The sequence below is a fragment of the Dipteris shenzhenensis genome, chromosome 12 (assembly GCF_047967505.1).
Source record: "Dipteris shenzhenensis isolate YYH24624 ecotype China chromosome 12, Dip_SZ_1.0, whole genome shotgun sequence".
Taxonomy (NCBI): domain Eukaryota; kingdom Viridiplantae; phylum Streptophyta; class Polypodiopsida; order Gleicheniales; family Dipteridaceae; genus Dipteris; species Dipteris shenzhenensis.
Window position 1 is genome coordinate 43,107,084 of NC_141607.1, and position 18,050 is coordinate 43,125,133.

At 41.1% G+C, this 18,050-nt stretch overlaps 1 protein-coding gene across 1 annotated transcript in view; it reads left to right on the plus strand.

The window, feature by feature from the left end:
- The first annotated feature begins 9,054 nt into the window (after positions 1-9,054).
- LOC147896253 (uncharacterized) overlaps positions 9,055-18,050 on the plus strand; it is a 90,877-nt gene continuing 81,881 nt past the window's right edge. Inside the window, exons 1-2 of the mRNA XM_087383101.1 lie at positions 9,055-10,954; positions 15,603-15,857. Coding sequence (XP_087239227.1) covers positions 10,754-10,954; positions 15,603-15,857 — 456 coding nt within the window. The 5' untranslated portion in view covers positions 9,055-10,753. The remainder of the gene's footprint in view (positions 10,955-15,602; positions 15,858-18,050) is intronic.

The following is an 18,050-nucleotide window of genomic DNA, read 5'->3' on the forward strand; positions in this document are numbered from 1 at the left end:
AAAACTCTTTTAGGCATTCCTAAATAAAGCTTCTCTCCAAGACAATGTCAAAACACTTGTGACGATACACATAGAATAATGCCAATAACTTCATACCAAAACCACTTCCTTGATTACACACAGTTATCAATCAATCCTTTCAACCCTCCTTGAATATCAAAAGGACTTTGACTATAACTATAAAGGGGTGGCATGCCTCTCATGAGGACTTCAATGGGATCTATGTGGTTGCTTAAATTGAAGTAAAAATTGATGTAATTGGGTGTACCAAGGGGTACAAGGGTTGTGTGTTGGTTAGTGTGACCAGGTTTGGTAGTAAAAGGTTCTATTAGGTGTAATTCAAAGATTCATGGGCTTGATTGAGAGATCTATGGAGTGATTTGTGGAACTCAAGATGCTCTCATTTGGGGCACATGCATTGTATCAGTTGCCCTTATAAGGGCCTCTCCTCTATTGAATAAACTACTCTATTTGCTTCATTTGCTGAATCCTTCTTGCTATTCCATCATGTGGCATCAGAGCCATGTTCACCCTCCTTGAGCCCTCTTTGAGTGCCATGTCATCATCTTCCCCAAATGGAGCTTTTCTTCATCCTCTTCCCACAGATTTTGCTTAGGCTTCTTCTCTCCATTCTTTGAGCCATTTCCCCCGTCCTGTAAGCTGAAGTATCCTTGTGTTGGGGCAAATCCTTGGCTAGGAGGAATTAGACAATGGTCGCATCTTCTATCGTGCCAACAACATGTTCGCTTGACAAAGTTTCTATGAATTCTCCATTAGTGCATCATATCTTTCTAATTGCTCTTAGCTGGAGTTGGGCAACCCTATGAGGAGTCTACTGTTGAAGTCTAAACACCAATGCTCTAGTACTTGAGGAGAAAATAAGAAAAAACTAGTTGGAAAAGGTGCATCTCTCTCAGGCGACCTGACGCAAAATTGTGCAATTCTTCTCTAGGGGCTCCTCTCTGATAAAATATTTTCCATTCCATTGCAAAAGCCCTTTCAATGCTTGCTTCTATAGCTTGAATTTCAGCCTCCAATCTCTACTCATTTCTGAGTTCACATTTTGACAATTTTGTGAATTGGAGGGTTGATCAAGTCAACTAAGATTTAGGGCTTCTTAGTTTGATTGCAAAAATTTGCAATACTGACTATGTTGGAGTGCTAGAGTTCAGCCATTGGACTCGTGGGAGTCTCATTCACCTACAAACATTTTACTTGGTATATTGACAATCTTTCCTTCATAGCTTTGTATTCATGGAAAGATAGTTTTTGAACTTGTGGTTCTAGCAGCACTCCCATGTGTTAGGAAGATAAAGAAGAAGAAAAATCCAAGATAAACCAATAGGAAGGTCACTAAACTCTAAGGAAAATCCCAAGTCCCTCACTATTATCAATATGCAAAGGACCTTGGCTTTTCAAATTTCATTGCTTGTAACATGCATCTATATGGTGATGGTTCTTTTTGAATTGTAAAGGGATTAGACATTGCCAGTCTTGGTTAGACCTTCCCTATGGCCTCCAAAACCAAGATAGATAAGTTTCAGGGAGAGGGTTTTCATTCTTGGCAGACTAAACTTAAAACTATTCTTATGAAGAAGGGGATCTGGAATGTGGCTAAATGGAAAGAAAAGAAACCAACCACTAGGGAAGGAGAAGCTTTATGGCTCCCTAAGGATGAAAAGGCACTAGCCATAATTGCTATTGGATTGAGTGATTCTTTTCTCCACCACATTGATGGTTGTGAGACTTCTCATGCTGCATGGAGTCGTCTTGATCTTTGGAGCACAGGGGAATTAATCCAAGTTTAGTTTGCTCATCAAATTCTTTGATCTAAAATTGGATAGAGGAGAATCACTCTATTTGCGCTCCCTTTTTGGGTTATTGATTGATCACAAAGGGAGTTTTTGGGTGCCATTTATTGGATGTTCTCGCTTTTATTGCCTTGCACATTTTCCATCATTATAACTCAATGTTTGTTTTGTATTAAAAATGTCTTTCCTTTGGAAACATGAAGCCATTTGATGGGGAAGGGTTTCACACATGGAAAACACAAATCAAATACTTGTCGATGTACAAAGGATTATGGCCGTCTGTCAAAGGTACTAAGCAAATTGACATCACCACTAATGAAGAAGACATTGAAGAGCAAGCAATGACCATCATTAGCCTTGAATTTTCACCCCAAATTTATTCACTTGGTGGCAGGGTCTATGTCTTCAAAAGCAGCATGGAATGAACCGCAGAAACGATGGGCAACTATATGAAGTGAGGGCTAAGCATTCTTGTATAGGTTTCAAGGTCAAGTTGTTTGGCCCACATTTTTTTGAAGAGAGAAGCAAAGCAATTTCATTAGTGAATTATAGATCATCACCATTCAAGTGGCCACCATTGGTGCAAAGGTGGAAGAGGAGAATATAGTTGTTGGTGCTCTTGAAGAGCATGCTTGAACATATGAGTGATGCCTTGTCACAACCTTGAAGCATCTTCCCGATCCCACTTTGGATAGCATCACCAATGCCTTGCTTGATGAGGAGAGGAGCATCCATGTCTACTCAAGGGCAGGCCCTAGCAATGTTTGATGTCAAGAAGAACAAAGTTTTAAAATTTTTCATGTGTAAGTATTGCAAGAAGAAGGACCATGATGTTGCCCATTGCCTCTTAAAAGATCCTTCATGTAAGAAACGTCACACGTGTGAAAGGGATAATCTTGCAAGGGATTGTAAGAAACCTTGAGAGGCAAACAATTTTTAAAGCATGTCACACAACAACCAAGTCTATGGAATCTTGTAAATTGTAAGAGGAGCATGTATGTTTGTAACATTAGCATTTGAACATTTGTGCTCTTCATATGCCTTGTAATCTTGTACGCATTAAAGGTGAGTGCAATTCTCATTATGTGATGCCACATGTTGGTATTGAGAGGGGATGTTGAAAATTCTATGTAATGTAAGCAATAGGATTGCATGGGTGTGAGTGTGGCTAAACATCTGAGAATTAGCCAATGTGATGTGGGTGAGTTTGAGGACCCCAATCAATATTTTGGTATAAGTACTCACATGCTTGACTACTCACATGGTAGGCATGTGTGCTGTGGAATGAAGTTGGATAGATTGGCTCTTACTCTTTCGTTTCGCACCCATGTCTAGTTTTGTGCACACTTCCTCTTCTTGACAGTCTTCACTTTGCGAGCTTCCACCATTCTCTAGCTCTCCTTCTTCTTTAGTAACACATGAACCTTCCTTTACACCCAAAAAAGCAATAAGAAAGAGTGACACATAGCCAATGCTAGTTCCCATCCAAACTATATTAAAATTCAACCTAAAAAGCCAGTAAATGAAGCTTTCCAGTATACTAAAATCGATCCCCAAAGCACCTTTAAACTCTCCTTCACACTCTTCTTCAAACTCTAGTGATGGCAATTAATAAGGAGCCAAAAGTTAAAAAATGCACATAACTTTGAAAATAAAGATCAAATAGCAACCAAATTTTCCGAACTGTTGTTCAAAGTATGAAGGGAGCAATTCCCTTAATCTCATCTCAAACAGAGCTCCTTGCCTTCTCCTTGTTGAAACTTCTAGTCAATGCAATTTTACACTAGCTACAAAAACAAATCTTATAGCTCTTCACCAGAGAAATATGCAAGTATCAGACTTTGCAAAAATTTTAGCAATCAACTTAAGAACTTTGCATTTGGAGTATTTTAAGTGATCAATCTTGTGCTTGGAGATAGCTCTTCCTCTCTCATAAGTAAGGTGAATGGAAATAGCTTCAATCTCACAACTCACAACAACAATCAAGATTATACTTGAAAGTTGGCTAGAGAAATGTCACACACAAGGAGCTCAACGAATCTCATACCCCCTCTAGAGTTTCAATTAGCCTATACAATATTCACAGCAGCTTCTATTCACTCTTGCAATAATAATATAGTAGTATGAGCTTTAGCCCAAGGGATCTCACTAAAGTATAGAGTTCGATATTAGAAGTCCACCAACCTCGCTTTACAACTACACACTGACATTTTGATGCTCTTGTATCAATTAATTGCTTCCTTCTCCCAATCAACTAGGCCTACAATATTCCTTTGATTCTACAAGCACACCACCCTTCTTGCGACATCAATCACCTTCCTCTTCATTTGCCTTTCCTCTCTAGATTTCATTGTTACATTCTTGATGGTTCACTCTATTCTTACCTATTTCTCATCTAGGGTCAAAACATTAGCCTACATGAGTTTATGTAAGAGAGTAGTTGGTCCATGAGATGCTTTCAAGCAATACTATATTGAGCCTCATTCAAATCTAACCTATGATTGTGCTTAGCATGAGAGTAAGAACCCTTGCTACTCAAGCCATTTTTAGCAAACATAAATGCTGGCAAATCAATAAAGTAGTTTTGTGAAAACAAATTTCTACATGGCATACATAAACACATGTTAGTGTACTTTATGCCACTAGCATGACTACCCATCCTTCTTGTGTAGACGCATGCATGCCAAAACTGAGCATAAGCCATGGATGATACATGCAAAGGAAAAAAAAGAATGAATATGCATGGGTTTAAAAACAAAATGCATGACACATGATACACAATAGCCACCTTCTATACAAAGAACATGAAGCAAGTCTATCATTTTTATTGTGATGTAGGTATGGGTCACTATATGTGTATCATGAGGTCTTGTTGAATTCTACATAAAAATGCTTTGAATCTTAAAAGTTCTCTCATTGTACAACCATAAGCATCTTCATCATTGCTAAGCTAGAGTGATGTAATGTGAAGTACGATGCCCTTAAGAGCTTTGCCTTACTTTGTATGTATTTTGTTTACATGAAAATGAAAAGATTTATGGGTGGAAAGAGACTGAGGAAAACACTTGCTAGTACCAGGCATGTTTATGTCCTTAAATTCTAGGTCCCACCAATTGAAAAGAATTCAAAAATATATTAGTTAGTGGAAAGGGGTAGAAGGAGAGGGGTGGAAAGGATAGTGGAGGGTAATGAGAATGTCCCTCTATTTACAAGGGGAGGGCCCCCCTCCCCTCTCATTTACGAGTGAGAATTTAAACCCTTTTACTTTGCTTCTTTTACAACATCTTCATGTGGCCCTAATGTGGCCTAATGGTAAGACCTTTTAAGTGGTTATCATGAGTGGTTTTCGGAGTCTTCAGGTAAAGTCCCTCCCTTTGCATGAAGTTTTGAAGCTATACTTTTGACCTTAGCTTAATTGGGGCACTTCAACTTTCCACCTAAGAAATCGATTGAATTTCTCAATTCAAAAATAAAGGCCCTTTCAATTTATACATATATATGTGCATGCGTGCGTGTGTTATGTGTGTGTGTGTGTGTGTGTAAATATAAATATAAATATATGTATATACATATATGTTGAGATTAAGGACCTTCACAATAGCTAAATGGGAAGTATAGATGGACAAACTAATGGAGGAATTAGGCTCTTCTTAGGGTAACTCATGCTGGAATTAGGTGAGAGCCATGCGGGGGGTATGTCCTTATAACACTATATAATGTATAAAGTATTTATTTGCTCAAATTACCAATTTACTATTTAGCCAAATGTAAGTTGCTTGGTAGTAGTTAAATAATCACAATTGTGTTCCTCCTAATTAAATTTCATAATGGTATTCTAGCAAGAGCTCTTTGCATGATCACATGTGAGTTTCAATTGAAAGTATGAGTTGGCATAGGTTAGGCTTAGTCTCCATGATTCACAACAATAAAGGCAAATATGCTCACATGTGTATGGTAATGCAAGCAAGTGCATGTTAATATATTTGTACGTGTACAGATGCTAGTGCATGTTAACATATTTGTACATGTACTAACACATAAAACACAGGAATGCGATTACTCATGATTCTTGGATTATACTCTCATGCTTGCAAATGTGCGCATTTTGTACTGCTGTACATCTTAACTAACACATCTTGTGGAAAATTTTTAGGATTTCGTATTTTGTGATAACATAAATAGGCTATCCCTTGGTAGGAGAAATGTCCATGCTAAAGCAATTTAGTATGCGTCTTGGCCTAATCCTACCATAAAAAGAAGAGAAGTCAAATTAATGGAGCATAAATGCATATTTTTAAAAAGAGATCTCACGTGGTCAAATGTTACCCTCAATAATATATTATTTTAATCATTCACACCATAGTTACATCTACAAAAGTGACCATCAAAACATAGGCACCAAGGAAGTTGATGAAATTGGATTGTTCGATGGGGGACATGATGACCCTCAAAAAATAGGCGTCCAAAAAAAGGTTATGGTTTTCAAAAAAAGGTTATGGTTTTCAAAAGGACAATCCATGGAAGTAAGCTTGTATTGCTTATTAAGGAATGGCATCATGTCCTTTCTTAAGTGGGCATAATGTGAACGTAAGTATTCAACTGAATCTTCCCTGATCCAACTACCAGTAGGAATCTACTCATGAGAGGGTCTATCCTTTGGGTAATCCAACTCAGATCCTTGAGATTAGCTTTGACAAGTGCCAGAATGAGTGGATAGCGCCCATCCACCTGCTACCTTGTGCTGCTTGTAGCGTGGGCTTGGGGTAGGCAGCCCGTTTGTAGGCCAATTTTTGTATAAGGGTCTTCCTTTTTGACAGGGCTGACCACCCTCTTAATATAATCAGCATTTTCCTTATTTTAAAAAAAAATATTATTCAACTGAATCTTGGTTGAAACTTTTTGTTGGGCATAGTTGGGCTTCTACTCTATGTTGCTTATGCATGAATTCTATGAATTGCATTTGCTTTTGATAAAGAGGTGTCAAATGCATTTAACTAAGTTTCAGTTTATATAGGTGATTTCTTATGACATTTTGTATGTCACTTAGTTCAATGCCCACCTTGAGCTTATCACACCTACAAAAGACTCTCTCATGTTGGATGCATATCCTATCGCATCTGCACAAGAGCATGCAATTTCGAATGGACAACATAGCACTTTTCATTTCACGAGTGTTGTCAAGAGTATTCACGAGGTTGAAGAAAGCTTGAACAATCATCGTGATTTGTGCACATCTCTCTCCTTGACTTGTATTTCCATCCCTCTCTTCACCCACCTTCCCTCTCTTTTTCCTCTCACTCCCTTACTAGTCCACCAAACATATTCTATACTTGCTTTTTGGTTATTTTTATGGTCTCTCTCTTGTGTGCAAAATTATCTCTGTGTATGTGTATGTGTGTGTGTCTACCCTTCCAAAACACACACACACACACACACACACGCACACACACACATCTATGAGAATCATATTTGGTTGCATCATTGACCTCCTTTCCCAAATTGTAAAGTTTGATTCACAACAAAATGTCAGCATCCATGCTCATGTTGCACTCTCATTATTAACATCCCATACCTACCCCATGGTACATCCAAACATTGGACTTCCCTTTTAAGATCTCTTAAAGTCCTCATTTTCTACACATAGACATTCTTCATCTAATGTAAAAAGATGGCCATATTGTGTTGTTTAAAAACCTAGTCATAGTTAAATTGGCATATATGATAGAAGTAGAAAGATGCATTTATGGAACGAAAGTTGCTCACACTAATTGTTTTCCTACCACCTTAATAGAGATGCTAATACTACACATTTATGCACATCACTTTTTTCCCCCCTTCCATGCACCCACCCATGGTCCCATCGAGGGGCACTCCTGCCCAAAATCGCTCTCTGAGCAAGATTCAAATGAGGGTAGAGTGTTCGCCTACTGCCAAAGCTATTGCTCCACTTCATTTATGCACACAACTTGATGAGAAGTAGCTCTCTCGCCTCATCATGCTCTCTCTCTCTCTCTCTCTCTCTCTAATCAACAAATGCACACGCATGCGCGCGTGCACACACACACACACAAAAGTGCCTATCCACATAGTATTATTTGTAACACATTCCCTCTTAGTCTCACTCATTCACTTAGTCTTTATCTTTGTTACATGTGTGCATACACAAACATAGAGATGCATGTGCAAGTTGTCTCCAATGAACTTGCAACATTTTCATTTTCATTCGTAAAAACTCAAATTTGTAAAATTTGTCGTTATCTTTGTTGCAAGCTTGCCTACATACACTTAAAAAAAAAGAAGTTAAAATGTCGGATCTATTAAACATAAACATTAGAGATGCAATGCAAGCTTGTGTTCACATGAAACCTATGAACTATATACAATGAACTTGCAACATTTTCATTTTCATTTGTAAAATCTTAATTTTCATTTTCATTTCATTTATAAAAACTAAAATCTACAAAATTTAGGCAATGTGGCTATATTTTGCTTGAGAAATCTGCTGGAAAACCTTGAAGAGTTTGGAACCCCAAGTTTTGTAATTTGTTGAGAAAAACGTTTCTGTGAACACACCGATGCAGGAATTAGTGTGCACGCGTACATGCATGTACATGCACACGCATGCACACACGCATAGGCGCACACGCAAAGGAACAAAAGTTTTGTGGTCGTTGAGAAAAATGTTTTCAGTGAACACAGTGATGCATGCGTGTGCACAAACATGCGCAGGCACGGGTCTTACCAACCCATTGCTACACCCTTGTACACACACACAGACACACACAGACACAGACACACACACACACCCCCCCCCCCTCTCTTTTTGTGGGTGAAAATCTCTCTCTCTCTCACACAGACACACACACACACACACACACACACACACAAACGAATGCAGGCACGCGCAAACACGCACACACGCAGACACAGACAAAAACACAGACACGGGAGCGAATGCAAGGTGTGGCCGGCACAATCTAGAATATGAATCTTGGAGGGATGTACGGAGGAACCCTAGTAAGGAGGAGTAGTTGAGGGATGGCAGGGGCGGGTACTAACAAAAAGGCAAGTGCAATAAGGTAAGCGAAAAGTAATGTACTTTGGGGTGTACCCCCTTAAAAAAGGAAAAACCACCAAAAGGCAAAATATGCCTGGTTTTGAGGTTAACAAAACCGCCTTTCCAAAACCGCTTTCTTTGTCGTCGTCGTCTGCTTCATTGTTGTTTTTTCTTCCTTCAAAAAAATTTCTGGCTATGGCGTTTGCGAGCTCGAGCTCCCCTCTTCTGGCTATGGCTTCCTGAAGCTTTCCCTTCCTCTTCTTCACTCCCTTTGCTTCCATTCCTTCTCCCCTTCTTCGTATTCATACACTCCACCCTTCCCCCCCCTCTGCCTTTGCCGATTTGACTCTCCCCCATCCTTCCCTTCCTCCCAATTTCCAAGCTTTTCCCTCCCTGGCTATGGCGGCACCTTGTTACGCATTTCGGCTATCGACATTTTACGCTTTCTATGCTTCTCCATCCCTTCGCACCACCAACTCCACGCTTTCTCTGTCCTGGCTCCGTCGGTCGCGTTTGTGACGCAATTCGGCTGCGGACATTTTACGCTTGCCCCTCCTGGCTATGCCGATTTGACGCTTTGCCGTCCCTTGGAACCAACTCCGAGCTTTTTCTGTTCTGCCAAAGTCGTGCGCTCGGCTATGGTTTTGCGAAGCAATTCGGCTATGGACATTTCAAGCTTGCCTCTCCTGGCTATGCCGATTTGAGGCTTTTCCATCCCTGCGGACCAGCTCCAAGCTTTTCTGTTCTGGCTAAGGATAGGGCGGAGGCAGCTCGGCTATGGTTTTGGGAAGCAATTGCCAAGCTGTTGTGTTTGGCAGTTCGGGCTATGGACATTGTAAGCTTGATGTGAAGCTTTTCCGTCGCTTTGAACCAAAAACTCCAAGCTGTGCTGTTCCGGCGATGCTCGGCTATGGTGTCTGAAGCAATTGCCAAGCTGTGGATGTTTCGGTCGATGGAACTGTGAAGGCGTGTTTGGCGACGGGAGTTCTACGATGAGAAGAGATTGGGAAGCTGGATTGTAGGAGCATTTCGAGCTATGGCAATCTGAAGTTTTCTGCGAGTTGTGGCTATGGCGAACTGAATCGATTTCTGTCGTCCTCGAGATCGAAGCCTCCGCGTGGCTCTTCGTCTTTGCTCGCGGCCCCGCGCCCTGGCCCCTCTTCAACAGTTCCTCTAGTCAACCTTCCTCTTCTCTCCCTCTCAGCCTTTTCTTTGCTCTCCCGTATCTTCATTTCCCCTCTCTGATCCGCCTCCATTTCCTGTTTCCCTCTCAGTTTTGCCTTCCCCCATCGTCGCAATCTGGATTCTCACCTTCCCTTCCGCCTATTGCTCCTGCCGCCGAATTTCCGATCTAAAGATCTGGCCTGCCTTTGTCTACCACCAGGTTTTGTGCCCGCTCCCTTCTCCCTCACAGTCGTTTCGATTCATAGCGGGGAACGACGCATCCCAATATTCAGACCTCCTCCGAAATTTCGGTTTTGGCGGTTGAGTCGTAAAGCGAAGGTTCAAATCCTCCGACGTGTCTCTTCGCATGATGAAAAGTCGGGGACAGTCCGGCTAGGGGTGTGAATCGACCCCTTCCGTGTGTTTGGGGAAAATCAGCTTCCTTTCACAAACGTTGATGGATGTCACCTCTATCTCTGGATCTTCCATCCCCGCGGAACCCTTGTTCTCTGCGCTTGGCCAAATGCATACGAGAGGAACACAATACTGTTGGACGCCGAACATTTTGTATCTTTCCAAAGTCGGGAATTTGTTCCTGTCAAGGGTTTCCCACGGTTGGTGATATTGGTGGGAATTTCTCATCACATGCAAAATCCATTTTGCCGCCGCACCCCCGTGCGTAACTCTGGTGCAAGCTAGAGGATTGTCTGAATAAGCAGCCATGGACGTAAAAGCGGAGAAAAAGGCCGCTGTCACGGATTCAAAAAGCGAGAAGAAGTACTCTGTTGTAGCCTCTGATTACAAGCTTTTGGAGGAAATTGGTCGAGGTGTCAGCGCTATAGTGTATCGAGGGAAATGTATTCCCCTAGGCGAATATGTTGCAATCAAGACCTTGGATCTGGAAAGGTGCAATAGCAGCTTGGTACGTCTCCCTACTCTGGTCTGTTACATGGGCGTTGATATCGATTCGGATTTACATAGAAATGGTCTTCATCTTTCGATAACACATACGCATACCGTAGTAAACACAAAATAATGCATTCTCGTTATGTATTACGTTGCGTAATATCTTTGTCTTTTCTCGACGCTTGGCTAGAGCTATTTACCTTCGGGAGCCTAGAGCTGAGCCTTTATGCTATGAAACGTTGCTTTCAAGGCATAGGCAAAACTGGCGCAGGAAATATATTCCTTCACATATTGGACTTGTCTCTTGTTCGCTGGAAGGCACCCTCCACAGTATGCCAGCTCGGTATTAGAGAGAACTTCATCAAGGTTGCTATATATTGATCTCGTATTCCTACGTTTTCAACGTTAGAGCTTTTCATTGGTCCTAGGAGCATCTCGCAGAAAAGGGGGAAGTGCACTTCATTTTTTTGATCAAAGAGTGTCCCCAATTGAGATGGATTGGGGCTGGGGTGTGTGCGTGCGTGTATGTGTAGGTGGGTGTGTGAGACATTACCCGTACAGTGTTCTACACAGTGCGAGAAGCCTGTACTCTTCAGACCCCAATCACCCTTCTTCCCCTGTTGCTCCTTGCTAATTTGGCTCTAACAAAATAGCAAAAATGAAAAGAGCGAAAACCAATCAACCTGGGGAAAGAAATCTCCAACTAATCAAAGCATCTTGTTCGGTTGATGAGACAATGATTGCAGTTTGGCAAGCATTTACAGGAATATGAAAGTATTCTTCCTTGTAAAGTCCCAATTTAGCTTGAATTCAAAAGCTTGATATGGAAGGGTGTGCACCTTGAACCTTCTCCAATGTGATGAGGCTATGAAACAATATATGAGGCTATGAAACCATATTCGGAATTAAATGCTCACATTTTGGGCTTGATTCTTTACACAAGTGCATGTTGTATGAATACGTTTGCAGCTGCCTTGAAGTTGATGACACAGAACTCCTTTTCACCCACAGCAAGCAGAACATCTGCAGTAGAAATGAGATGACAAATTTTTAGAATTGGACTACATGGAACTCAATTTTTATTGTAGCGTGCTGAACTCCTGCTATAGAAGTTACGATTGCAAAATTTTGTGCAAGGTATCTAGCGTGCAAGATCTGTGATCAAAGAAATTCGAAGCCAATATGTGAAGCCATCACTATTTAGACAATGAGTGTACGATATGCCCTCTTTAATCTTTGTTACCTTGCTGGGAGGAATTGTAGCTCTTCACCACGTCTGAGAGAAGTCAAGGGAGAACACTAAGGTGCTTATGAAGCAGTGTCCATAGACTCACAATTTTGCATGGTTAATTGGGGGTGGGGAATCTATCTTCTTTTTCCCCTCTTTTTATCACCACTCTTCTATCCCTCTTATCCACCTCTTACTCACCACACCTTCTACCCACCCTCTAGCAGAAACTGCAAAGGAGTTCCATGATTGTGGTCAGGGTGTCTCAAGGGATGATGAGATGGATGATGAGAATTATGTCTTCCATCCAATAACCATTGTGAATTGTGAGCTATGAGTGGCTCTAGGACTTGGAATTTATTATCATATCCTTCACAGTTTTGTAGCAAAGCCTACCCAGAGCAGTGGGTAAGCAAACTCTTACCTTTTTGAAAGCTCTTTTGACTGTTGTGACCCGTGTACAGAGGCCGAGGGCAATGACGCTGTTACTGACAAAGAGATAAGATGGGACACTCAACCAGAATTATACAGGATATCTGCAAATGCTTTGAAGGGTGTAAGCATTTCACCACTTTTGGGATCAAGGGGAAGGTAATGAGTAGGCATCCTTCAAACACAAGGATGAATAACCTGAAGGTATCTCTTTCTACTCACTAGTAGGATTCTTCCAAATCTCAAAGCTTGTGTGATACTAATTTTAGTTCCTACCCCTTGTGTTATCACCTTGATTTAGAATCCGAATAAGGGTCGGTGGCAAGGAGAAACCAAGGGATTACCACAACACTGGTTGAAGTATAGCCCAAGTGCATAAAGCTCAAAGCCTTTGTCTATTCCGTCCTCACATAGGTACATCGATTTTGGAAGTGTGGATCTGTGACATGATGTAGTTGCTCTCTTACATGCATCCATAAAGGAGCGACGCACAACAGGTTTTGTTGTAGTAGCAAAGGGCCATGTATGAAATGAATTTAGAGGTAAAATAATGTAATCGTAAGACAAAGCATAGTCAGTTCAGAGAAACGGCAGTGCGCTTCAGGAGTTGGGATGCAAACTATCGAAGCTAAGCAGGCAATGATGAGTTGGAGAGGCAGTTAACTGAGCAAGAGAGGTAGCCTGCAGTTAATACATGAACAAACTCATTGTTCAGGTGCAGACTAGGAGTGGACATTTGAGGAGGATGCACGCCCAGAAGTGCAAATGCAAGAGAATATCAGGAAGAAAGGAAGGCTATGCACAGGGAGAGAAGAGCCATTGAAGCTTCAAAAGGTGAAAACATGGAGAGGCTATCTTGGCTCTAATACCATTTGTGGGAGACATGGTGTAGGAGAGAATTCACGATGACATGATGCACAAGGACAGAGGCAGAAACACTCCTGTTGTTTGATATCTTGCGAGCACAGTGGATGCCTCATTTTATAGGCTGGGCAAGCCTTATCTGCAACCACACATCTACCTCACAGATGAGGTTACACATGAATCAAATCAAAGCTAATCTAATCTAGAAAGTGGGCAAGTGGCCGCCTAAGGGCACATGCATAGTCACACACTTAGGGACACTCACAATAGGACTCTAGTCCTAGTCCCTACACACTTTGGCTACGAAATTACCCCAACACGAGTCCCATACCATATGCCCCTTTTGCTAGACTACTAGAGCCAATTCTTTCCATGTCCCTAAGAAACATCAATCTCTTGGACGTCTTGGATATCGAGCCCTGGTTTGTACTTATAAGCCTCGTCTTGGCTACCTTTAGCATTTGGCTCTAATCGTAGAAGCCATACCTAAAGTAGCCCATTTTGTTCACAGGCCTTTGCTTTTCCTTAAAGCCTAGCTTTTCTGAGAATAGCTTGCTTTTCTTGAGTTGGCTTTGCCTCTTTGGATCGGCTCTATCCATGACATCTAAACCTCATCAACACTAGCTTCAATCTCAACCTCAGGTCAATCCAAATCCAAGTTAGGCTTTACCCTAACCCTCGGCTATCATTGATATTGTGTTAGGCTCGATTAAGGCCAACTCTAAATTAGACCATCATTAACCCTAAATCCAATCTACATTTTAGGTTAGTATGGCTGATCTCTCAATCATGGTTATGTTTTTATAACATCATCAATGCTCTCTCTATGCGGTTAGTCCATTCATAGCCATCTAGCTCGGGTCTCACTTGTACACAACGAGCTACAACCTATAATTCGGCCAATATGTTGCCTGTTACAGCCTCTTGTCATTCCCATCCATACGTTCATCGGCAATGTTTTCAAAAAGTGGCAACATTCTTAATGGTAGGCCTAAGTCCTACATTTCCTAAGTGTCTTAACTGCCCTAAGTGTCCTAGCTGTCCCGTGCCATTTCTGCCATAGCTGTCCAAGAAGAAAGAAACAGCAAATTGCAACCATCTTCTTTAATTAAGATTGGACGGCATCCACCTTTTCCGCACTCAAAACATTAGGGAAGCTAAGGCTGCAAAATTCTTATTGCTAGCTCATCTTTGCTTTTTTTTTTTTGCTGCCACGTTGCCAATATGTTCTGCTGTTTTTCTCTCTTCTTTGCATAGATAAGTGAGGTAGTGAGATGAGGTTTTGTTCAGATTTCGATGCATGTGAGGGAGTTTATAAGCCAATCTTCTTTTCATAGGCTCTTCTAAACTGAAAACTGGGATATGTATCACAGTGTGCACTTTTTTTTGGAGTTCATCTACTCTCAGGTACTTGTTCAGTTTAGTTTAGTTCGGCTATGTACATATATAATTTTTTCAAAAAAAATATTTTTTCTCCCACTTTCAGTAAGATTGGATATAATTGAGACTTATGAAGGTATATGCATCACAGTGTGAAGCACTTATTTGAGTCTTATGAAGATATATGTATCACAGTGTGGATATATTTGAGTCTTATGAAGATATATGTATCACAATGTGGAGCACTTATTTCGAGTCTTTGGCAAGCTCACTGATTGGCGTACACATTGGAGTTGATTATGCTTGGCGTGTTTCAGTTACGTATCAACTGTGTCACTATGTTCCACCTTGTAAGGAAAGTGCTCGTGCATTTACCTGTACCCAATCAGTGCTCACTCGTTATCAACGAGATGCCTTTGGGGGGAGGGAGACTACTTTTCTTAGCCCCTCAATGAAGGCCCTTTATTCCTCTTTCACTTTTGCTCTATCACATTATTCAATTTGCTTAAAAGTATGAATCACCTTTGATGTTATTGTATTGTGAAAGTGTTGTAGTATTAAAAAAAGAAATCCCTTGTGTCTGTTGATAAAATATATTTTGCATGCAACGCATACATTTGTGTAAGACATTAGTTTTTACATAGATACCATGTATGAATGCAGCATTTCTGTGCTCATGTGCACAATGGTCTACATTGCATTTGTAAGATATGCACTACTCTGTATTGTTTTTGATGCAATCTTTGATGTGACCTTTCAGGATGATATCCGCAGGGAAGCCCAAACTATGAGTTTGATAAATCATCCTAACGTGGTCAAGGCGTATTGCTCCTTTGTAGTTGATCGAAGTCTTTGGGTAGTGATGCCCTACATGGCAGGGGGTTCATGCTTGCACATCATGAAAGCTGCATATCCTGATGGTTTTGAAGAACCAATCATAGCCACTTTTTTAAAGGAGACGTTGAAAGCTTTGGAGTATCTTCATCATCATGGTCATATCCACCGCGATGTCAAGGTTTGCAATATATACTTCCAGAGGACTGCCAGTCTATCAGGCATATGTTTGTTCTGTGTGGCTTATCAAGTATCTCTAAATCTGCTTTCAGTGATGTCACATCTTTGATAAATTTTTGTTTGTTGAAATTTATCAGACTTTCATTTTGTGTAGCTTGTGAGGTTGCAGTGTGAATCAGAAAAAAAACCCTATTATTTAGCTCTTTTCTTGAAAAGAAAACCCTATTATTATGTAACTCTTTTCTTGAAAGCATGCTTGCAGGCTATTTTTTATTCACAACAATTTGTTTAACTAGTGAAGGTCTTGGCCAAAGGGTTACGCTTGCTGTTTTTAAACAAGAGGAAAGGTGATTGAAATTGTCTTTAGTTTAGTTAGCAAGTTTGTCTCATACCACTTGTGGCACTAAGGTCATGTAAAATTGATTTGTGTTCTAGGTAGCACCAAGTAAGGATTCATCCCGATGATGTACTCAAAACTGGTGTTAGAACCCGTAATGGTTATTTTCAGTTTAAAGCAATGCCTGTAACTAATGTGCCTGCTACGTTCATAACTTTCAATGATTAATGTTCTTAGACCATCCCAAGGGATCCTCACAATGAGCCCACAAAATATATAGGTTCACCTAGGGGCATCCTTATTTAAGGGCGCCCATACACTGGGGATAGTCTAGACATCCCCGGTTAAAAGGGTGCATTGCTTGGACCTAACCCCATCATTAATGCCACCAGTCAAGATATTGGGTGGCACTTATGTTGTGATTATTTGGATCAGAGTTGTGCTTTTAAATATGCTCCTTGATGAAATCTCATGGTGTGTAAGTGCAGTCCCACATTGTATTGCATAGGAGTGTAGCACCAGCTCATGCGCACTTGTTTAAAGATCTTTTGTTGGGTACAACGTTAGGTTTTAGAGCATTCAGTGCACATGAAAACTTCACATATTGATTTCTGTGGATTTAGTATTCTAGCATTGTCCACTTTTGGGAATCAATTGAGAACTTCAACAGCAGCAGAACAACCCCACCCACCACGTGGGCAATCCAAAGCAGAGGCAGGACCTTCAGAAACCGCAGGAGGGCCAGCAAGAGCCTTACATAGCAGTGGGCCCAACAACATGAACCAATGATGTGATGTATCATATGCATGTAAAGAGTCTATGTGAGTGTGGTGTGTGTTAGCATTCCATGCTTCCACATCCAGTAGTTAGTCTGGGCATAGTTAGTTAGTGAGAGTGGTGTAAGCTTCTTGCCCATTACAGAGACTTTGGCTCCAAATAGTCTATACTTGTTACAGAAGCTCAAGTTGCATGGCACTCTTGCATCTTTGTCTGTCCATACTCCTGGATAAATGAAACAATTCTTGCAACCTTGGTAGCCATACAGGTGTGAGGCTTAGAAAGGAGGAAATAAGTTACTAAGTCTGAGCATCTTCAAGTAGATACTATGTATGCCATTATAAAATGGTGATTAGACATATTGATTTTTCAGAAATCGAAGTTTTTGACGTTATACGTAGGCTGATCTGGAAAGAGAAAGCATCAAAACTTTAAATCATGCAAGCTTACACTGTTGACATTAGTGTTAGAGAGGCATGATGCCAAGTGCTTTTTTCAAGCAAAAAGCATGTGCTTTTTCATTGTAGGGATGGCTCCTTATTGGCATGGTTGCTAATGCATCTCGAAGTGGAGGTTGTGTACCAAAAGACTGAAAGGAGTATTGACGTCTTTCCCAATGTTGTGGACTGCTATGCGAGCCCAGAGAAATTGTTGGTGTGATAAAAGAACCAATAGTGTTCATGGGAGCACCAATAGATGTACATGCATGGGTCGGCCCAGGCTCCATCTGCACGGGTGCAGAGAGCTCTGTAAACTGGATGGTGGCCTCAAGCCTGACAAGAAGATGCTTGGAGATGCAGACAATGTGTCCTGACTCCTCAAGGGCAAGGTATTCCCCATATTGTGGAACATACTGCTCAAACTGAAACGCCTATTCTCAAAGAAAAGCAGACAGGTGGCTAGACGACTCAATGGCAGTCTACACCAACAATGACCAGCAACTCACGGAGTCAAGCAACAAGGCGACTCTAACAAAGATTGGTGCAGAACGAACCAGACGTGCCACACAACAAAGCACTCAGCCAGCACAACAAAGAGAGACGACACACAACCACCACCGACACGAACAAAGGTTGGTAC